Source organism: Ceratotherium simum, chromosome 9 (genome assembly GCF_057802395.1).
Source record: "Ceratotherium simum simum isolate JZ-2026a chromosome 9, ASM5780239v1, whole genome shotgun sequence".
NCBI classification, from domain to species: domain Eukaryota; kingdom Metazoa; phylum Chordata; class Mammalia; order Perissodactyla; family Rhinocerotidae; genus Ceratotherium; species Ceratotherium simum.
In genome coordinates this window covers 3,334,436-3,356,733 of record NC_141908.1, presented here as the reverse complement: position 1 = coordinate 3,356,733, position 22,298 = coordinate 3,334,436, and the positions used below count along the sequence as shown (strand labels likewise).

The 22,298-nt window shown below is 39.6% G+C and overlaps 1 protein-coding gene across 8 annotated transcripts in view; it reads right to left on the bottom strand.

Moving 5' to 3' along the window:
- IWS1 (interacts with SUPT6H, CTD assembly factor 1) overlaps positions 1-20,157 on the bottom strand; it is a 47,466-nt gene extending 27,309 nt beyond the window's left edge. For 2 of the 8 annotated variants that reach the window (XR_015553148.1, XR_015553149.1), the window contains exons 1-2: positions 19,649-20,157; positions 17,520-17,638 (exon numbers count right to left, since the gene is read on the bottom strand). Coding sequence is in view for 5 of the 8 variants with exons in the window: in XM_087435014.1 (XP_087291140.1) it covers positions 17,520-17,638; positions 19,649-19,682 (153 nt within the window). In the remaining 3 variants the exon portion in view is untranslated. The remainder of the gene's footprint in view (positions 1-17,519; positions 17,639-19,648) is intronic. The other 6 variants (XR_015553147.1, XM_087435015.1, XM_087435014.1 and 3 more) reach the window with 6 other exon arrangements.
- Between the last annotated feature and the right edge of the window lie 2,141 nt (positions 20,158-22,298).

The window sequence follows — 22,298 nt, the reverse complement described above, 5'->3', positions numbered from 1 at the left end:
TCCCATCAATTTTTGAAGAATTTCATAAAAACCTGAGTATCTATTATGTGTGGGATGGTGGGGGACAAAAAGGTGAGAAATCACTGCAGTAAGAAAGTGCTAGTCAACAGACTCAAGTTAGAGAATGCACTCAGGCAATAACATCACAGGATTTGGGAAAAAGTATATCAGAAATTACATGGTTAAGCTTAAAAGTTATCAAAACAATATTCAAAATTTTCAGACTGATTTCAGTAGTTTAAGTTACAAACTTTAAAAAAAAAAACCAAAAAAATTTTTTTTCTTTTTTTGGTGAGGAAGATTGGCCCTGAGCTAACATCTGTGCCCATCTTCCTCTATTTTACATGTGGGACATCCGCCACGGCATGGCCAGATGAGCGGTGCCTACATCCGCGCCGGGGATCCGAACCCGCGAACCCCGGGACACCAAAGCGGAGCAAGCAAACCCAACCACCACACCACTGGGCTGGCCCCCAAAATACATTTTCTTCAAGTCAGATATGAGTACAGCAAATCAATTGTAGAAATTGCCATTTAAATGTCATTTTCTTAATAATGTAAAAAATTTCCTAATTGTAACCGTTAGAGAAATTAAGCATTTTGAGGGTCCTTAGTATCTATACCTCTAAAGGCTTTAGAGGTGTCTATAATGCCTCACATCCTCCTCTTATAATTGTTCACATTGTAACTGCTGGTTACCCATAATGAATGATCTGGTTGATCAAAGCATACAAATAGGAATCATACTCCTTATGGACTAGGGCCACAATACACATGCACAGAGATAATTAACATTTTAAAATTACAAAGTAAATAAAACTACCATAAAGCAAATGTCAATTTGTAAACTTCCAAGTAGTATATGAATGTCAAATAGAAATCCTTATAAAGAAACAATCAGACAACTCGGGACACTTGTTTCTTCCTTATCCATTAAAAGAGTCAAACTCAAAACTGTTGAACTTGCATGCTAACCTACCATTATAAATTGGTAAAACATCCAACACGACACACACAGTAAATTCCATGAGGAAATATCTATAGCAGCATTTTCAAAAACATGTTTCACTGGACCTTAGTTCCAGAAGATATATTTCAAATCCCCATCTTGAAGTTTACCAGTACATATCTTAATTAGCATATGAAAGAATCTGAGAAATCCAGCAATAAAAGTACACAATGCTGTTATACTCCAGTGTAGCTCCTGGAACGCTGCAAGGCTTTGACTTGGAAAGACTCGGATTTACAGCAAATATGCACATGATAAAATGAAGCTATATACCAGAATGTCCTTTGTCTGTCAAAAGCTGGTTGATCCTAGACTCAGTCAAAAACAAAAGCACTCCTGATGAGTATTGGAAAAAGAAAATTCTACCCAAAGCTTAAGAGTTTGTAATAATGAGGCAAACTCCTGCCTACCTCTCCAGACTCTCTTTCTGCCCTTTCACCAACATCAACCCTATGCACTGCACCAGCAGTTCCCAAACTTTAGTGTTCTTAAGAATCACTCGGGGAGCTTTGGTGAAAAAACATACAGACTTTTGTGCTTCTCACCTCCAGACATTTATCCAGTAAGTCTAGGGAAGGGGTCAAAGAACCTACATTTTGACATCTAATCCAAGTGATTCTAGGTTGCATGTTAAAATTCTACTGCAGACACATAGAACTACTAACTTCACTATGTTACCTCCATGCCTTTACAAATGCTGTTCCCCTTACCTGGAATATCCTTCCCCTACCTTGTCCTTTTCATACCTCAAAATCAGACAAAAATGCCCCCTTCCTGAACTCTTTTCCATCTTTCTCTCTGGGTAGGATGGACCTTGCACAAGATAATGTAACAGTTAAGAACATAAACATTAGAGTCAGAAAGATCTGGGGCCCAAACCCTAGCTCGGCCACTTTCTACTGTGTAATCTAGAGGTATCTTCTCAATTTCTCAAAGCCTCAATGTACTCAATCTGATGGAGTTAGGAACAGTATCTATACCTCAGAAGGCTATTCTAAGGATCAAATGCATGTAAGTAGTTAGTACAGTGCCTGTAAGTATTCCACAAATGTTATCAAAGTATCTTGTTAATTATTAATTAGTTATGAAGCACACCCCCTTCAAGACGCAGCTCAAATACATCATCTGTGAAGGCTGAGCTGGTTAGTCATTCCTTCCTGCATATCCCCACAGCATCTTGTACCTCTACCTCACTGGAAGGTGACTGTTTACACATTTATCTTCACAATGCACTGACCCTAAGATCAGAGACCATTTTTAAAAAATGTACCTTTTACCTCCAGCATACAGAAGACACTCAAATTCACCAAAATTAAACAGAAACCCCACAGGACAACTGCTTAAGAGAAAAGAACCAATGCAAAATAATGTTTTTCTCCTCAATTTAGTAGACTTAAAGACAATTTGGTGGACTTACAGACAAAGACAAAGGCAGAAACCTAACACAAAGAAAGGAAAGTGTAGATGGAATCAAAAGAACTGGTGAAAATACGGTAAACAACGAAAGCAATGGCCAAAAAGAATCTTCTAGTTGCTCTGATGTACTCCCTGTAGGAATACTTTCCTTCTACCTGCACAACCTGTCTGTGGAAAGATCCAAACGACAGCAGACTGCCATCTTTACTCAATTCAAAGTGAGGCTAGAGCTAATGGGACCGACATCAACTTCAACAGCAGATGGATGCCTGGGCCCACTACACTTTGCCTCCAGTCAGAATAACAATGAGAGGCTAGGCTCCATTTCCAAACAAGCTCTTTCTCAATAGTTCCACACACTATTTTTTCCTGTGAGACCCTCAGGAGGGGAAGATTCTACTTTTCTATGCAGATGAAATCTACAGGTTCTGGATTTTAAAATACATATTTATTTCAGTATAGTTTCCATGGAACAGAAACCTGCCAACCACAAACCACACAGCTAATTCCATGCTGTTCAAGAGAATATTCAAGTAAAACAACAAAAATTAGAACTGCAACTAGATCTATAACTAGGTCACATTTGTGCTCAAACTGCTTTATTAAAAAATCGTGTTTTTGGAGGGTGGGCACAAGGGGTGAAGGGATGCATTTATACGGTGACTGACAGACAATCATGTACAACAAAAATTTCACAATAAAGAAAAAAAATTGTGTTTTCAGTGATGACTATTCAAAAAGATTTTTAAAAATCTTTCCCACTTTCCCTCTCTGTCCTACCACAAAAGATGTGTGAAGATTCTGAGTTCTCAAAGTGCTCTACAGAGAACAATTGTACTTGAAAATCCCACTGTTTACATCCTTTTTAGGAACCTAGTCAAAAACATGTTAGTAACATAAAAACAAGTAATTTAAATATGTACGCAATTTATTACTGCAATTGCTTATATACGGATTTCTTTAAAAAACCAAGCCTAAGCTCAAGAACATTACTTTTAAATTTTATTTCATATGTTAAGTCTCTTTTACTTTAAACTAGTGTGGCCTCAACCTCATAAAGATTAACTCTGGACTAGCTCCCTGAGAAATAATATCTGCCCTACTTACTATAGAGGATAACTGTAAGGTAATTAAGGGAAACTGAATTATGTCACCCCAAAATATGTCTCTTTCGACATAAAAATTTTGAGCTGAAGGCAATTAAGCAGCAGCAAACGGGAGAGAAGCTCTAACTTCCCTCTTTTTCTGCCTAATGGCATGATATAGACTCTCTTTCTACTGGAGGCAGACTGTTATCAGCCCAGAGATGCCGCCAGAGAAATGTGCACACAAATCTCACTACATTAGTTTCTTCCCATCTGTTTACCTTCCCAGTTTGCCACCCTAGGAAGCCTAAAACTGCTTTCCTTTGCCCTGTCATTTCTCCAAAAAATCATTATTCTTTGTTGAAGATGCTATATAAGCCGGAATTCTAAGGCATCGCTTCAAGTTAGTCTTTGTTGAGGTTTCACCTGCATGATGTGTGCTGCACATGTTAATAAACTTGTTTGTTTTTCTCTTGCTAATCTGTCTTTTTGTTAGAGTTCTAGCTGAAAACCTAAGATGGGTAGAGGCAAAGTTTTGCCTCCTCTACATAATATAAAGGGATTACAGTTTTTATTACATAGGTTTATATTTAATCCTCATAATCACCTTTTCAGCCGATTATCAAGATGGTGAAGCTGGGGCTCAGGAAGATGAAATAATTTTTTCAGGAGGTGACAGGTATTAAGTGGCAAAGCCAAGATTTGAAACTACCCTCTGGCCATCACACTATACTGCCCTTTCACACTAAAAAGCTATGCAAATACAAAATATAATCCTCATCACTCAACAGAGATTTGCTATTACACTGTCTAACCCAAACTTAATTCTTCAGAATCATCTTCCATTAAGCTATTTCATTTTCCAGCCACAATTACCATTCTTGAAATATAACAAGTCCTTCCCAATTCTAAGCCTTTGAACCTGCACTCCCTCTAGCTAGAATTACCACTACCACCTCTAAATGGCTTCTCCATCTGGCAATGTCACCCTCATTCCTCCGAGTCAGCTAAGATAGATCTACTTAGCCCACCCCCCCATAGTACTTTGTATGTGCTCTTTATGTAATTTTTTAATACACTTAAAATTATTTGATGCATGCTCATAAAAATGAGTGACCACATAAAACAATGGCACAGTTATTCTACTTAATTATCCCTTTGATTTTTTTTTTTATTTTTAATTTTATTTATTTATTTTTTCCCCCAAAGCCCCTGCAGATAGCTGTAGGTCATAGCTGCACATCCTTCTAGTTGCTGTATGTGGGACGCGGCCTCAGCATGGCCGGAGAAGCGGTGCGTCGGTGCACGCCCGGGATCGACCCCGGGCCGCCAGCAGCGGAGCGCGCGCACTCAACCGCCAAGCCACGGGGCCGGCCCCCTCCCTTTGATTTTAAAGACTAATGCGCAAAATGCAGAAAAGTATAAAGAAAATTAAAACCATCTTTAATAACACAACCCAAGATTTACATTTTGGTACAAGGAATCTCCTTCCAATCTCTTCTCTGTGTGAATTTACTTTAAAAAAGTAAACTAAGATCTAGAATCACAATAATTTAATAGCCTGTATCTTCAAATAACATGTTGAATTCTCCCGTGTCACTAAATATTCTTTGAAAACAATTTTAATGGCTGCATTGCCATTCTTATAAATTTTCTATTTATATTTTAGTCACTCATTTTTTAGATTGTTGAATATTGTTTCCTTCCTTATGCTTTCCATGCCTCACTTGTCCATTTCAGCATTCTCAACCTAAGGGTGTTTCTCGCTCCTCGCCTAAAGGGGCATTTGTGAATGTGAGGGGCCACTTCTGGTTGTTAATGACTGGAGAGCATGTGTCACTAGCATTTCATTTAATGTTTGGGAACCAAGACCTAAATGTCCTGCAATATACAGGCCTGCCCCCAAATGACAACAGCTGGCTTACTCAGAATTCTTTTCCTGGAAAGCAGCACTAGGCTGCTCTCTATGCAGGGGTGGCCGCACACAGGACCCATCCACACACAGGTAGGTAAACCCAAATGAGATGAAAGAACTCAAAGGGCCCAAGAGAGATTGTGGTAACATACAAGTAAAGCATACTGGGTCCTTCTGGGATTTGAATTGAGGTATATGGAGAGGTTTGACTAATTAGTAAAAGAGATAAAAATTAAAATGGCATGGTATGAAAGCATGAAAAGCTCTGCTGACCCACTCTCCAGTGAAACTGGTTGAAAATATTTAAAAACAACCATTTAAAGCCTCTGGAAATGGTCCTAAAGGCAAAGAGCATAAGAAGAAGCATCTATCCAAGAAGATCTACAAAAATCTGGTAGGAGAGGCAAGAGTCTCTGGTATTTGAACCAAGACCACTCTCCTTCCAACCTCACAGCTCAGCAAGGAGGAAACTCTACTCCAGGCTATTGCAATCAAGAACACAGGGTTCCCTCTCCTCCAGCTCCCAGGTAGAGAGCTTTCTTCCCAGGAAGAGCAGGAGTCAACAGTTCTCATCTTGCCTCCAGCTACCTGTTGTTGAGGGTAAGTTCCAGGTGAGTGTGATCAAGAGTTGGGGGCTCCCATCTTCTGTCCAGCCCTCAATCGCAGAAAGAAGGCTCTACCTTGGGCACAGCACGCTGAGAATACTGGCACCCTGATCACCCTTGTCTCAACTTGTGAGACAGTGGTTCCATGCCAAGAGAGGCAAGCTAAGGGCACCTTGGGTTGCTAGCCAATCCCCACTCCCCAATGAGAGCTCAGCTTCTAGAACTGGGGCGTCACCCAGAGAGAAACTTGCCATCGCCCTCCACCACCAGCTCCAGAGCCCCGGCTCAGAGATTTTGCATGGGGAAAAAGCAGGCAGTAAGCCAGATAGCTTCTAATTTCTCCCCAAAGAAACTGATTTCATTTGTTACCAAGCTTGGGGAAGTTCAGGCTAAGACACCTTCAAGAATACTGGAAGTTGTGGTGGGAGGCACTTGGGAAGAGATTCAAGATACAGGATACACTACACCAGCTAGTTTGCAGGAGAGAACCAGGGAACAAAACAGCTGAGAGGAGTCATCCTGGAGTCAGAACAAATCAAACACAGACCTCAGAAACTATTCCTTCAAAGGAGCCAGAATTTGACTGGATTAACTTGTTGAGGGATTTATGCCACTGTTGAAAATAACAGAGCAATCAGTGGAGTTTAACAGCTGATTGTTGTCATGGAAAGACAAAAAAGAGCCCTACTAATACTACTGTCATCCCAGGTGACTGTGGTCATGCCCCAAACTGCACATCCCTGAGAGGTGACAACAGAGATTTAAAATTGCGGGTGAGGAAACAGGCTTCACTAAAATAATCCAGCTAATCACTAAACAAATAAGCAAATAACAAAAATAAGTCCCTGCCCTGGGGGGGACCAGCACCCAGAGTTGCTACAATAATTAAAATGTCTAGTTTCCAACAAAAAATTAAGAGGCATGCAAAGAAACAAGTATGTCCCATACACCAGGAAAAAAGCAGACAACAGAAACTGCCTGTGAGAGCAACCAGATATCAGATTTATCAGAAAAACACTTCAAAGCAGCCATTTGTAAACACGTTCACAGAACTAAAGCAAACCACGATTAAAGAAGGCATAATAACATCGCATCGAATAGAGAACATCATTAGAGCTAGAAACTATGTCTCGTCACTTATAAGAGTACCACAATAAGATTAACAGCTGACTTCTCAACAGAAACAATGGAGGCCAGAAAGCAGTGGGATAACATTCAAAGTGCTCAAAGAAAAAAACTGTCAACCAAGAATCCTATATCCAACAAAGCTATCTTTTAAAAATAAGGATTTAACAAAAAAGAAATGAAAACTTTCCCAGATAACCAAAAAAGGAGAGAATTTGTCTAGCAGACCCACCATACAAGAAATACTAAAGGAAATTCTTCAAGCTGATACCAAGTGACTTCAGACAGTAATCAGAATCTACACAAAAAAACAATGAGCACTAGTAAGATAATTATGTAATCATAAAAGAAAGTATAAATGCGTATTTTCTCTTTTCTTATTTTAACTGATTTAAATAGCAAGTGTATAAAGTAATATGTAAACAATGTATTGTTGGGCCAATAATAAATAGAAATGCAATACATGTATAATACACTTGCAAATAACAGTACAAAGGAGGTGGGTGGGATGAAAGATGTATTAGGCTAAGGAAATGACTTCAGATGATAAAGTAATAATTATAATAATGTATTGTTGGATGCGTAGCATTAACAGATTATAAAAATAATATTATAAAAAGAGAAAAAGAATAGAGCTACCTAGGAGTAACATTTCTATATATCGTTGAATTACACTACTGTAAATCTGAACCTGGTTCTGACAAGATATATCTGATAAACCCTAGAGCAACCACTTAACAGTACAGTGAAAATATTATTAAAGAAATTAAAATGCACCAAGTATTAAAAATAACTAAAACTACAATAATTTGTTAACAGATACACAAAGTAAGATAGTCTAACATCAAAAACAAAACGTTGAGGGGCTGGCCTGGTGGCACAAGCAGTTAAGTGCACGCCCTCTGCTGCGGCGGCCTGGGGTTCGCCAGTTTGGATCCCGGGCGCGCACCGATGCACTGCTTGTTAAGCCATGCTGTGGTGGCGTCCCATATAAAGTGGAGGAAGATGGGCATGGATGTTAGCCCAGGGCCAGTCTTCCTCAGCAAAAAAAAAAAAAAAAAAAAAAAGAGGAGGATTGGCAGATGTTAGCAGAGGGCTGATCTCCTCACACACACACACAAAAACAAAAACAAACCAACAAAACAAAACGTTGAGGGGGGAGAGTAAAATGTAGAACTTTAGCATACATTTGAAGTTATCAGCTTAAAATACACAGTTGTAAGACATTTTATGTAAGCCTCATGGTAATCCACAAAGCCAAAACCTATAATAGATACACAAGAGATTAAAAAAAAGGAACCTAAGCATAACACTACAGAAAATCATCAAATCACAAAGGAAGAGAGCAAGAGAAGAAAGGAGGAAAGGAATGATAAAACAGGCCAGAAAACAATGAACAAAACGGCAATAGTAAGTGCATACCTAACATACCCAAACAACCACTTTAAATGTAAATGGACTAAATTCTCCAATCAAAAAACACAGAGTAGCTGATTGGATAAAAAAACAAGGCCCAACTATATGCTATCTACAAGAGACTCACTTTAGAAGGAAGGACACACACAGACTGAAAGTAAAGTGATGGAAAAACATATTCCGTGCAAATGGAAACCAAATGAAAGCAGAAGTAGCTATATTTTTATCACACAAAATAGACTTTAAGCCAAAAACTGTAATAAGATACAAAGAAGGTCACTGCATAATGATAAAGGAGTTAATCTAACAAGAGGATATAACATTTGTAAATACTGAATATGCACCAAATATCAGAGCACCTAAATATATAAAGCAAATATTAACAGACTTGGAGAGAGAAATAAGACTGCAATACAGTAATAGTAGCCGACTTCAATACCCCACTTTCAACAATGTACTGATCATCCAGACAAAATCAATAAGAAAACATTGGACTTAAACTACATGTTAGACCAGATGGAATTAACAGACATTTAAAGAACATTCCATCCAACAACAGAATACACATTCTTCTTAACTGCACATGGAACATTTTCCAGAACAGATTATATGTCAGGCCACAAAACAAGGCTTAACAAATTTAAGAAGACTGAAATTATATCAAGCATCTTTTCCCACCACAATGGTATGAAACTATAAATCAATTACAACAACAAAACTCGAAAATTCACAAATATGCAGATTAAATAACAAGCTACTGAACAACCAATGAGTCAAAGAAGAATTCAAAAAATATCTTGAGACAAATGAAAATGGAAATACGATATATCAAAAATTCTGGGATGAAGCAGAAGCAGTTCTAAGAGGGAAGTTTTACAGTGATATATGTCTACATTAAGAAAAAAGATATCAAATAAACAACCTAACTCTGCACCTCAAGGAACTAGAAAAAGAGGAACAAACTAATGCCAAAGATAGTAGAAGGAAGGAAATAAAGATCAGAGTGGAAATAAATGAAATAGAGACTAAAAAGACAATAAAAAGGTCAATAAACTAAGAGCTGGCTTTTTGAAAAGATAAACAAATCGACAAACCTTTAGCTAAACTTACCAAGAAAAAAGAGGGCTCAAATAAATAAAATTATAAATGCAAGAGAAGAAATTACAACTGATACTATGCAAATACAAAGGATCAAAAAAGACTAAGAACAATTACACACCAACATATTGGACAACCTATAAGAAATGGATAAATTCCTAGAAACATACAACCTACTAAGACTGAATCATGAAGAAACAGAAAATCTGAACAGACTGATTACTAGTAAGAATCAAAAACTTCCTAACAAAGAAAAGTCCAGGATCAGATGACTTTACTGGTGAATTCTACCAAACATTTAAAGAAGAATTAATATCAATCCTTCTCAAACTCTTCCAAAAAAACAGAAGAGGAGGGAATACTTCCAAACTCATCTTAGGAGGCCAGCATTACCCTGATACCAAAACCAGACAAGGACACCACAAGGAAAAAAAATTATAGGCCAATATCCCTGATGAACATAGATGCAAAAATCCTCAACAAAATATCAGCAAACCAAATACAACAACACATTAAGAGGATCATATACATTAAAAGGACCACCATGATCAAGTGGGATTCATCCCAGGAATGAAAGGACAGTTCAACATTCACAATTCAATCAATTTGATACACCACATTAACAAAATGAAGAATAAAAACCAGACGATCAATTCAACAGATGCAGAAATAGCATCTGACAAAATTCAACATCCATGCATGATAAAAACTCTCAACAAACTGGGTAAAGAGGGAATGTATCTCAACGTAATAAAGGCCATATACAACAAGCCCACAGCTAACATCATACTCAATGGTGAAAAGCTGAAAGCTTTTCCTCTTAAGATCAGGAACAAGACAAGGATGCCCATTCTTGTCACTTTTATTCAACATAGTACTGTAAGTCCTAGCCAGAGCAATTAGGCAAGAAAAAGAAAATAAAAGGCATCCAAATTGGACAGAAAGAAGTAAAACCGCTGTTATTTGCAGATGACATAACATTACATATAGGAAACCATACAGAATCCACCAAAAAACAGAACCAATAAACAAATTCAGTAAAGTCAGAGAATACAAAATCAATATACAAAAATCTGTTACATTTCTGTACACTAACAACGAACTCTCAAAAAGAGAAATTAAGAAAACAATCCCATTTATAACTGCATTGAAAAGAATAAAATAACTAAGAATAAATTTAAGCAAGGATATGAAAGATCTGTATACTGAAAACTATAAGACATTGATAAAAGAAATTGAAGAAGACACAACTGAATGGAAAGATATTGCATGCTCACGAATTGGAAGGATTAATATTGTTAAAATGTTCAAACTACCCAAAGCAATCTACAGATTCAATGCAATCCCTGTCAAAATTGTAATGGCATTTTCCACAGAAATAGAACAAACGTTCTTAAAATTTGTATGGAACCACAAAAATAAATAGCCAAAGCAATCTTGAGAAAGAACAAAACTGGAGGTATCACACTTCCTGACTTCAAACTATATTACAAAGCTATAGTATCCAAAAAAGTATGATACTGGCATAAAAACAAAGATCAACAGAACAGAATAGCGAGCCTAGAAATAAACCCATTTATGGTCAATTAATTTATGACAAAGGAGCCAAAAACATACAATGAGGAAAGGACAGTCTCTTCAATCAGTGGTTTTGGGAAAAATGGACAGCCACATGTAAAAGAATAAAACTGGACCCCTATCTTACACCATACACAAAAATCAACTCAAACTGGACTGAAGACTCAAATTGAAGACCTGAAACCATAAAACTCCTAGAAGAAAACGTAGAGGGTAAGCTCCTTGACACTGGTTTTGGCAATAATCTTGTGGATTTGACACCAAAAGCAAAAATAAACAAGTGGGACAACATGAAACTAAAAAGCTTCTGCACAGCAAAGGAAACCATCAACAAAACGAAACGGCAACCCAAGAAACTGGAGAAAATATTTGCAAACCGTGTATCTGGCAAGGAGTTAATATCCAAAATATAAACAACTCATACAACTCAATAGCAAAAAAACCCAATCCGATTAAAAAATGGGCAGAGGAACTGAACAGACATTTTCCCAAAGAAAACATACAAATGGCCAACAGGTACATGAAAAGGTGCTCACCGTCACATCATCAGGGAAATGCAAATCAAAACGACAATGAGATATCACCTTACATCTGTCAGAATGAATGTTATCAAAAAGACAAGACATAACAAGTGCTGGCAAGGATGTAGAGAAAAGGAAACCCTTGTACACTGTTGGTGGGAATGCAAACTGGTGCAGCCAATATAGAAAACAGTATGGAAGTTCCTCAAAAAATTAAAAATAGAACTATACATGATCCAGAAATCCCACTTCTGGGTATACACAAAGGAAATGAAAACAGGATATTGAAGAGATATCTGTACTCCCAAGTTTACTGCAGCATTATTCACTATAGCCAAGATACAGAAACAACCTAAATGCCCGTCAACAAATGAATGGATAAAGATGTGGGTTGTGTGCGTGTGTGTGTGTGTGTGTGTGTGTAATACTATTCAGTCATGAGAAAGAAGGAAACCCTGCCATTTGCGACAACAGAGATGGACCTTGAGAGCATTATGCTAAGTGAAATAAGCCAGATAAAGACAAAATCTGCATGCTATCAGTTCTATATGGAATCTGAACAAAAAGTCAAACTCAAGAGAAACAGCGAGTAGAAAAGTGGTTGCCAGAGATTTGGGGGATGGAGGGGGAAAATAAGGAGAGGTTGATAAAAGGGTACAAACTTTCAGGTATAAGATGAAAACGGCTGGGGTATGTAATGCATAACATTTTGACTATAGCTGATAACACTGTATTGTATAATTGAAATTTGCTAAGAGAATAGAACTTAAATGTTCTCACCAAAAATAAATAAGTGAGGTGATGAATGTGTTGATTAACTAGATGGGAGGAAACCTTTCACAATGTACGTGTATATCAAATCATCACAATGTATACTTTAAACATCTTATAATTTTACTTGTCAATCATACCTCAATAAAGCTAAAAAAAAAAAAAAAAAAAAAAAGCATAGATATGTCATGCCATCCCCTACAAAAGATATGAACTTCTAAGACGACAGAGGAGGATCCCCAAGGGCACCAATGGTATGAGCTGATTGGTCTAGTGAAAGATTCAATAACTAAGCTAATTACCCCAATTTACCTAAAGACTGAGATTTCAAAAAAAAATTAAAATGCTATATTAGAAAATATTTACTTAATGAAAAAGAAAGCAGAAAGGAAGAACAGAGAAACAAAAAGAGACATGAGACATACACAAAAGTAAAATGGCAGACTCCTACTCTATCAATAACATCAGATGTGAATGGATTAAACAAGCCAATCAAGGGGCAGGAACTGGATTAAAAAACCTGATCCAACTATATGTCCACTACAGGAGACATACTTTAGATTTAAAGACAGAATGTACATAGTTTTCAAGTGCATACGGAACATTCTCCAGGATGGACCATATGCTAGGCCATAAAACAAACGTCAATAAATTTAAAAAGAGAGATACACTAAAAAGTATATTCCCAGACCACAATGAAAAAAATTAGAATTAATTTTAGTAGGAAAACTGGGAAAAATCTGAATATGAAATTAATAAAATCATTCCATTTACTAAGCATTAAAGAGAATAGCATACTTAGGAATAAATTTAACAAAGACAGGCAACATTCGTACATTGAAAAACTACTACTCGTTGAAGGAAATTAAGGAAAACCTAAATAAAAAGACATCCCATGTTCATGAATCAGTGGGTTTCATATGGGCAAGATGACAACACTCCTTGAAATGATCTAGAAATTCAGTGCAATCCCTACCAGAAGCTCAGCTAACTCCTTTCCAGAAACTGACAAACTGATTCTAAAATACATGGTTGGGCCGGCCCCGTGGATTAGCGGTTAAGTGCGTGCGCTCCGCTACTGGCGGCCGGGGTTCAGATCCTGGGCACGCACCGACGAACCGCTTCTCCGGCCACGCTGAGGCCGTGTCCCACATACAGGAACTAGAAGGACTTGCAACTATGGCATACAACTATCTACTGGGGCTTTGGGGAAAAAAACGGAGGAGGATTGGCAATAGATGTTAGCTCAGAGCCAGTCTTCCTCAGCGAAAAAATAAAAAAATAAAAATAAAATACATGGTAATTGCAAGGGACCCAGAATAGACAAAACAATCTTGGAAAAGAACAAAGTAGGACTCACACTTCCTGATATCAAAACTTACTCAAGGTACTATGGTACTGGCACAAGTAACAGACACAGATATGAAAGGATTAGAACTGAAGGTCCAGAAATAAACCCATACATCCTATGGTCAACTGATTTTTGACAAGGGTCCCAAGAACATCCAATGGAGAAACAGTCTTTTCAACAAATGGTCCTGGGACAACTGGAAAGCCACATGCAAAAGAATGAAATTGAACCCTTATCTCACAGCATATACAAAAATTAACACAAAATAGATAAAAACACCTAAATGTAGGAGCTAAAACTATAAAACTCTTAAAAATAAAACATGGGGGTAAGTCATCATGACCTTGGATTTGGCAAAGGATACTTAGATATGCCACTAAAAGCACAAACAACAAAAGAAAAAATGGATAAACCTGACTTCATTAAAATTAGAAACTTTTGTGTTTCAAAGGAGACCAAAGTGAAAAGACAACTCATATAATGGGAGAAAATATTTGCAAATCAGTCAGCTAATAAGGAATTTGTATCCAGACTATTTAAAGAACTCTTACAACTCAATAATAAAAAACACAAACAGCCCAATTAAAAAGTGAATGAGGGATCTGAATGAACACTTCTCCAAGGAAGATATAAAAATGGCCAATAAGCACATAAAAAAATACTCAACATCATTACTCATTAGGGAAACACAAATCAAAATCACAATGAGATACTACTTCACAGCCACTAAGATGTCTATAATCAAAAAGGTAACAAGAGTTAGCAAGAATATGGAGAAATCAGAACCTTCATACACTGCTAATGGGAATGTAAAATGGTGCAGCCACTGTGGAAAACAAGCCTGGCAGTTAAACAATTAAGCATAAAGTTACCATATGACCCAGCAATTCCACTCCTAGGCACATATCCAAGAGAAAAAACATATGTCCACACAAAAACTTCTACACAAATGTTTACAGCAGCATTATTCATGATAGCCAAAAGGTGGAAACAACTTAAACGTCCATCAAGTGATGAATTAAATAAAATACAGTATATCCAAAGAACGGAATATTATTTGCAACAAAGAGGAATGAAATACTAATATATGCTACAATATAGACAAACCTTGAAAACATTATGTTAAGAGAAAGAAGCCAGGGGCTGGCCCGGTGGCCTACAGATTAAGTTCGCAGGTTTGGATCCCAAGCATGGACGTACACACCATTTACCAAGCCATGCCGTGGCAGCGTCCCATGTATAAAGTAGGCAAAGATGGGCACAGATGTGAGCCCAGGGCCAATCTTCCTCAGCAAAAAGAGGAGGATTGGCAACAGATGCTAGCTCAGGGCTAATCTTCCTCACCAAAAAAAAAAAAAAAAAGAACCCAGTCACAAAAGACCACATATTATATAATTCCATTCATATGAAATCCAGAACAGGGAGGGATTGTGGGGAGTGATAAGGAAGTAATAGCTAAAGGTTTTCTTTTCGAGGTGATGAAAATATTTTAAAATTGACTATGGTAATGGCTGCACTACTGTGAATATACAGTCACGCACCACATAACGTTTCAGTCAACGACAGAGGTCCCATTATGATTAGTACCACATAGCCTAGGTGTGTAGTAGGCTATACCACCAAGGTTTGTGTAAGTATACTTTGATGTTTGCACAACAACGAAATCACCTAATGACACAGTTCTCAGAATGTATCCCTGTCATTAACAGATGCATACTTGTACTAAAGACTGTTGAACTGCACACTTTAAATGGATAAATTGCACAGTATGAAAATTTATCTCAATAAAGCTGTTTAAAAAAGTAAAGAGAGGTGATTTTTTTTTTTTTTTGAGGAAGATTAGCCCTGAGCTAACATCTGTTGCCAAGCCTCCTCTTTTCTGCTGAGGAAGACTGGCCCTGAGCTAACATCCACGCCCATCTTCCTCTACTTTATATGGGACACCACCACAGCACAGCTTGATAAGCAGTGCGTAGGTCTGTGCCTGGAATTCGAACCAGCAAACTCTGGGCCACCGAAGCAGAGTGCTTGAACCTAACCGCTATGCCACCGGGTTGGCCCCCCGAATGTCACTTTCTTAATAAGGCCTACATGTATCTCCTTATTTAACACCCAAACCTGCCCTCCATCCTGGCAGCCTTCACTCTAACTTTCTTCTTTCTCGACAGCATTTATCCACTTCTAACAAACTACAATTTTTTAAAAATTTATAGTGTTTAATGTCTTTCTCCCCCTACCGGAAAATAAACCCAAGAGAAGGATTTTGGTTGTGGTGGGGCCTCATTTAGTCACTGATGTGTCAAATGAGCCTGAGACACAGCAGGTGCTCAATAAGTATTTGTTGGATATATGAATACATGTCAAAGGACAGAGTCAATAATAAATCTCTAGCAACTGTATCTACTACTTAAAAGTGGACAACTTTCTGTGTATGGGTAATCAAGCAAAATATATGGCATATGAAGTTCTTAAAAGAAAACTTGGCCATCTTTATCACTCCTATGTGTTTCAGTTTGTGTTTACCAAAGACTTACGGCTGACTCATTGAAAAATGTCCCAATTTTATTTTGTTAACACTGTGCAGTACAGACTGTATAACCAGGGAAGCAAATTAAATAGTTTTAAAAATATTTATGTATTAGGCCAAATGTGTTGAAATGCTGTACACAAGATCCAATACTACTCTGCATTATTAAGCAAAAACAACTTTTTAAACTACATTTGCTGGGCGGGCCTCATGGCTTAGCGGTTAAGTGCGCGCGCTCCGCTACTGGCGGTCCGGGTTCGGATCCCGGGCGCGCACCGATGCACCGCTTCTCCGGCCATGCTGGGGCCGCATCCCACGTACAGCAACTAGAAGGATGTGCAGCTATGACATACAACTATCCACTGGGGCTTTGGGGGAAAAATAAAAATAAAGTTATTAAAAAAAAAAACTTAAAAAAAAAAAAAAAGGGCCAGCCCCGTGGCTTGGCGGTTGGGTGCGCGCGCTCCGCTGCTGGCGGCCCGGGTTCGGATCCCGGGTGCACACCAGCGCACTGCTTGTCCGGCCATGCTGGGGCCGCGTCCCACATGCAGCAACTGGAGGGATGTGCAGCTGTGATCATGCAACTATCTATTGGGGCTTTGGGGGGAAAAAATAAAATAAATTAAACTACATTTGCTGTTACTACATACTTTATATACATTAGAACAGTTCAGATTGAAAAGCCAAATCTAATATCAATATATCAATAAGTTTTGATAGGTGATAACCCCATAACTTTCGATTTCAACTGGTATTTCTTCAGATTGCAAATGTTCATTGTCCCACTAAGACATCCTTTTGGGAATGGGGAAGCCTAGTCAAATATCAAAGGCCTGGCCCATTTTCTGAATCAATAGGCACAGCTGAAAACTGCCTAATATCTGAAAAGGCACCCAATCAGAACTTATTTCCTTGTGATTTCATAAGTAACCAGACTATCCCTATTTATTTATTTTTAAAGCAGTTTTCTATTAATTTATAATCCTTTCCTCCCAGGGTTTGAAGCCTAAACCGTGTGACAGGGTCTCTATAACTCCTAAATAAAACAGGTCTCATAAAATGCAAGGGAAAAGCCTCCCCAAAGATGTTGTTTAGCCAATACCTCTGAGTGACGTTCTACACTTCCAGTGTCTGATCCAGAGTGCTGCTCATTTACATCATCCTCAACGTCTGACCCTGAATCCCGTTCATCCTGTACTGGGGTAGCGCCACCATCATCTGCTTAAAAATAAAACAAAAACCCACTTAAGGTGTAAGATGGATGACATCTACAACTGAAATGAACATAATGAATCAAGAATAATGTAAGAGCAAAGGTTACCACTGATGAAGCATAACTAATGACGCTAATATTGCGAACAAGACAACAGTATAATACTTATATAAATACCAACAATCATAACATGTACTGTGACATATGTGGTAGCAAAAACACATCATAAAAGGAATGTGAAGCTTAAGAAACATCACTAAGGACCAAGTCAACAACTTCTAAATAATAGTGTGCTCTTTAACTATCTCAACTTGATGTTAAAAACTGAGTCTATTCTCTCCACAGCACTTACTTACCACCTTCTAATGTACTACATGACTTACCAAGTTATTTTGTTTACTGTGGGTCTTTCCTCACTTGAATGAAAGTGCCACAAGAGCAGGGATTTTGGTTCACTGCTGTGTCCCTGGAGCCCAGAACACTGCCTGGTACATGATGTACAGTATTTGTTTATAAATGAAGAGCACAAGGAACTCCAGTCCAGAAATAGTGTAAACTCCTTAAAGTAAAGAAATACTATACTATTACAAAATGGCAAAAAAATCAATTGCTACCTACCTTTAACCAATACTTTAAAAATACAAAGCAAAATTGTATCGAGAGGAATTTAGGGCTGTTGGGAGGATATGGGAAGATCTGGTTAGAAATTTAATAAAAATAAACAAATTTTTTAAAATGAAGCAGTCAACTACAGGAAAACCAAAAATTTGCATAAGAATGGAATCACTATCATACCAATGAGCTACTCAGCTGAGGAGGAAAGAATCTCTATATAGTTATGATAAAAATAATTTTGAAATGTAACGAACAACTATGCCGCAACAGTGAGAATATGGGCGAGAGGAGGGCACACAAGAGGCTAAAACACTGTCCTAGCATAAGAAATCACTACAGAATGCCTAAAAATGATGCAAAAGGAGATAGCATAAATTAGTAATACAGATGTAAATATCAAAAAACGTCTAAAAGAAATGGAAAGTCAGGGAACTACTATTTTTTCATGTCTTTTTAGCACTTAACCTACATACGTGTATTACATATAATTACTTATTTAAAAAACACAAATGAACTGAAAACTACTTTGAAAACATCAGCAAAACGTTTTAAGCAAAACAGCAGTGCATGCTGGGAAACAGGTTTACAATCACTACTATTCGCTGCCATATATAAGGAATCGGAGTGAACTCAAAACAGAGAAGAGGTTAACGTTTAGTCAACTATTGAAGTGGTTGTTAGAGAATACCCAATGGAATGGTGACACAAAGGGAAAGCAAACGGAACGTTTTCTTCCCCGCTAGCTCCTGCCTTAACTCGTCTTTGTATCTCCAGTGCCTGGCACAGTGTTACCAGAGGGGGGCCCAGTAAGTGTTTACCGAGGAAACAGGTAAGAAAGGAGACCAAGCTTCAGTGAGAAAGGCAGACCTCAAGGTGAAGGAAAGGCACAAAAATCACAGGTGCCAAAGGTGCACGCCTTACTCTAAAATATTTACACAACTCCAACAAGGGTCCTACATTTTCCTTCCTGGGAAACCAGTGTCGCAGGCGAGATTAAACTAGCCCTAGCTCGTAATGAAGAGTCTAGGTAAGATCCCGCGCCCTCACCGATCAGCTACCTTGGATTCTCGAAATAAACACTCAACTCCTGAAAAAACCCCGTAGCAGGAGATCTACCCCAGGACTTTGCACACAGTAAGCGCTTAATATATGGAAGTAGTTTCCCAATTACAGCAAAAACCCTGGCAGAGCCCGAAGGCGGCTTTCCCTCCAGAACCGCCTCTCCAAGGTTCTAACTTCGGGCCCGGAGGCGGTCTGCGCGCGCTCCGCTCGGCAGTCCACGCCGGGCCCAGGCCGCGAGGGAAGGTCTCCGGGGCCTCCCTCCCCTCCCCCGCGGGGTGCCAGGCCAAGCCCCGCCGAGTATCCGCTCCGCCCCCAGCCCTGTCCCCAGGTCCCTGCCCCACCTGACTGGTCGCCGCTGTAATACTCCGAGTCCATGGCAGGCGGGCTCTCGGCGGGGAGTGTCCGCGCCCCGCGCCGCCCCCGTCACCTCCTTCCCCGCGGTGTGACTCCGACGGCGCGGCCGGGTGCTCAGAGGCTCCCGCCCGCTAGAGGATTTGGCGAGCGCGGAGAGTAAGACAACAGCAGCGACAGACGCCAACACTTCTACCTACAAGCACGGCAGAAGAGGCCCTACCCAGCAGACGGGCAGGCGTGCGGGTCTGCGCTCTACTTCCCAGAAGCGCTTCTGGAGCCAAAATGGCGTCTGCCTACGACCCTCAAAGGAATGCAGCGCGCAGGCGCCATCACCTGTCCTCCGGCCAATGAGAAGACGCAGCGGTAATGACGCACGGCATGGCCAGAAAGGAGTCGGCTGGGAAAATGGAGCGGGAGATCCGGCTTCAGTTAAATACTTCCCTTGGAGGAGCTTGGTCTGTCCCGCATGGAGATGATAATGTTACTTTATTGGTTCTCTGTCTGCGCCTTGTAAGAGGAACTTCTGAGTTACTTTTCCGAAAAAGAAAGACCCGCTACAATTACATTTTCCATCCTACGGCCAATTAACTATCGTTCCCATCATGCAGCGAGGCGCCTGATTCCCGCCCGTAGTCTGGGGAGGAAGTGGCGCGTTGCTCTCTGGGACTTGTATTTCGAAGCCTAGGGAGCTATGCGTTACTAACTGGCGTGAAGAAAAGGGCTTCCTTTCAAGGCATTTTCTTCCTTTCCTTCTTTTTTAAAATAACGACTTAATTTCCATCTTAAGAAACCAGTTGGTCAGCAGTAGGAAGTACAGGCTGTTGCTTCCAGACAGGTCCCGTGATGAAATCTTAAAGAGGAGGGTGACATTGTTGTACTTGACTTGAGCCCTATGCTCCCAGGCGACATCGCTGGTTAAGAAACCTCCTGGGGCCGGCCAGGTAGCATAGTGGTTAAGGTCGCATGCTCTGCTTTGGCTGCCCCGGGTTCGCAGATTCGGATCCCCGGGCCTGGACCTATGCACCGCCCATCAAGCCATGCTGTGGCGGTGTCCCAGATACAAAATAGAGGAAGACTGGCACAGATGTTAGCTCAGGGACAATCTTCCTCAAGCAAGAAGAGGAGAATTGGCAATAGATGTTAGCTCAGGGCCAATCCTCCAGCCCAAAAAGAAAGAAAGAGACATCCTGACCTATCAGTGTTCCCGGAACACTGTGAAGATCCACCATTCTCCCTATGACTTAGAGAAAACTCACTCTCCACTCTTTTTCATGATTCCCTTAAGACTTGCAGATGACCCCTTTGTTTACCCATGACAGGGCCAAAGACCTTTCCCCTTTTTTCTGAGCCTGCTCCTAAGGGCAGACTCAGACCTCTCAACTTCCTGTTCTTTGACTCATGAATGATTAGCTGAGTGAGAACCCTTTGCCCCACTAAAACTGGAGGGACACGGAGATAAACATTTTCTGTCCACTTGATTGACTGAAACTTCTGATTGCAAATCAATCCCAACTATAAATCATCCCACTTTTGTTCCTATGAAAGTGTAAGGCAAAACCACCCTGCCTAGATGCTCAGGTCTTCATATCTGGGGTGCTTTCCCTATTGCAATACCCTGAATAAAATCCATTTCCTTACTTGTTTGTTTTTGTCTTAGACAAAGAGGAGAATGTTCTTGCCTTTTGGTTGGAGGAGGGCCAATGGAGGTATAAGCAAAGACTCCCCAGGAGGTGTAGACTCGCAGAAATAGGGCCTTTTGTTAGTTGGCAAAGCATACATCTAGGACTGGATTTCTGGGCATGCCTAGCCTGCTGTAAAGCCTCATGTGGTGCCCTGGAAGGTCCACTTCCTACCTTGGAGTTGAGACGTGGATTCTCTGATGCCAGCTCTGCTATAAGTTCTCAGATTGCCTGTCATCAAGCCACATCCCAGCTTTGATAATCCTTGAACCCTTTGTTAGCCAGTCAAAATATGCTGGCAGAACTCAGTTCTAGGCTCCAGGAAAGGACATGAGAAGAGAAGGAAGAGAAAGGGGTGGTTTCTCTATGGAAATTCTCATTTTCTTGTGAGAGAGTTCATGGGCCTTCCTTCCCCTCTTTAGTGGCAACAGCTTTGAAATCCAAGTCTACTCCTTCAGCTGGGGGAATGATGTCTTCTCAGACTGTTGTGAGAATCAGAAGAGCAAGGAATTAACAGTGCCTGAAATCAAAGGTACACAATTAAAATATTCACTTCCCTCCCTTTGATAGAAGAGACCCCAGGATCTAAGCTCTCTTCTAAAGAGAGTGGGTGAGATTGTATCTGTATAAATAAGGCAAGGTGAGTAGGGCAGAAGTCCAGGAAGAGATTCAGTGGAAGGGAACCTAGTGAAAATCCTGCCAGTAAAGGTTTTGTAATTTCACCAGAGGTACAAGACCAATGGCCCTGAAAGTGATTGGGCTAAACAATGCAGTTATGAGAGGGTAATTACTGAATTTCAACATAAAGATTCTAATGGTCCTGGTAGTTTGGAGAATGGAGAGAGAGAAGCCAACTGAACACATAGCAATGTGCTGAGCCCCAGAAGGCTGCAAAGAAGCGTCAGATCCAGTTTTTACACTCAGGAAGCCAACGATTTAGTTAGTGAGACAGGGCACA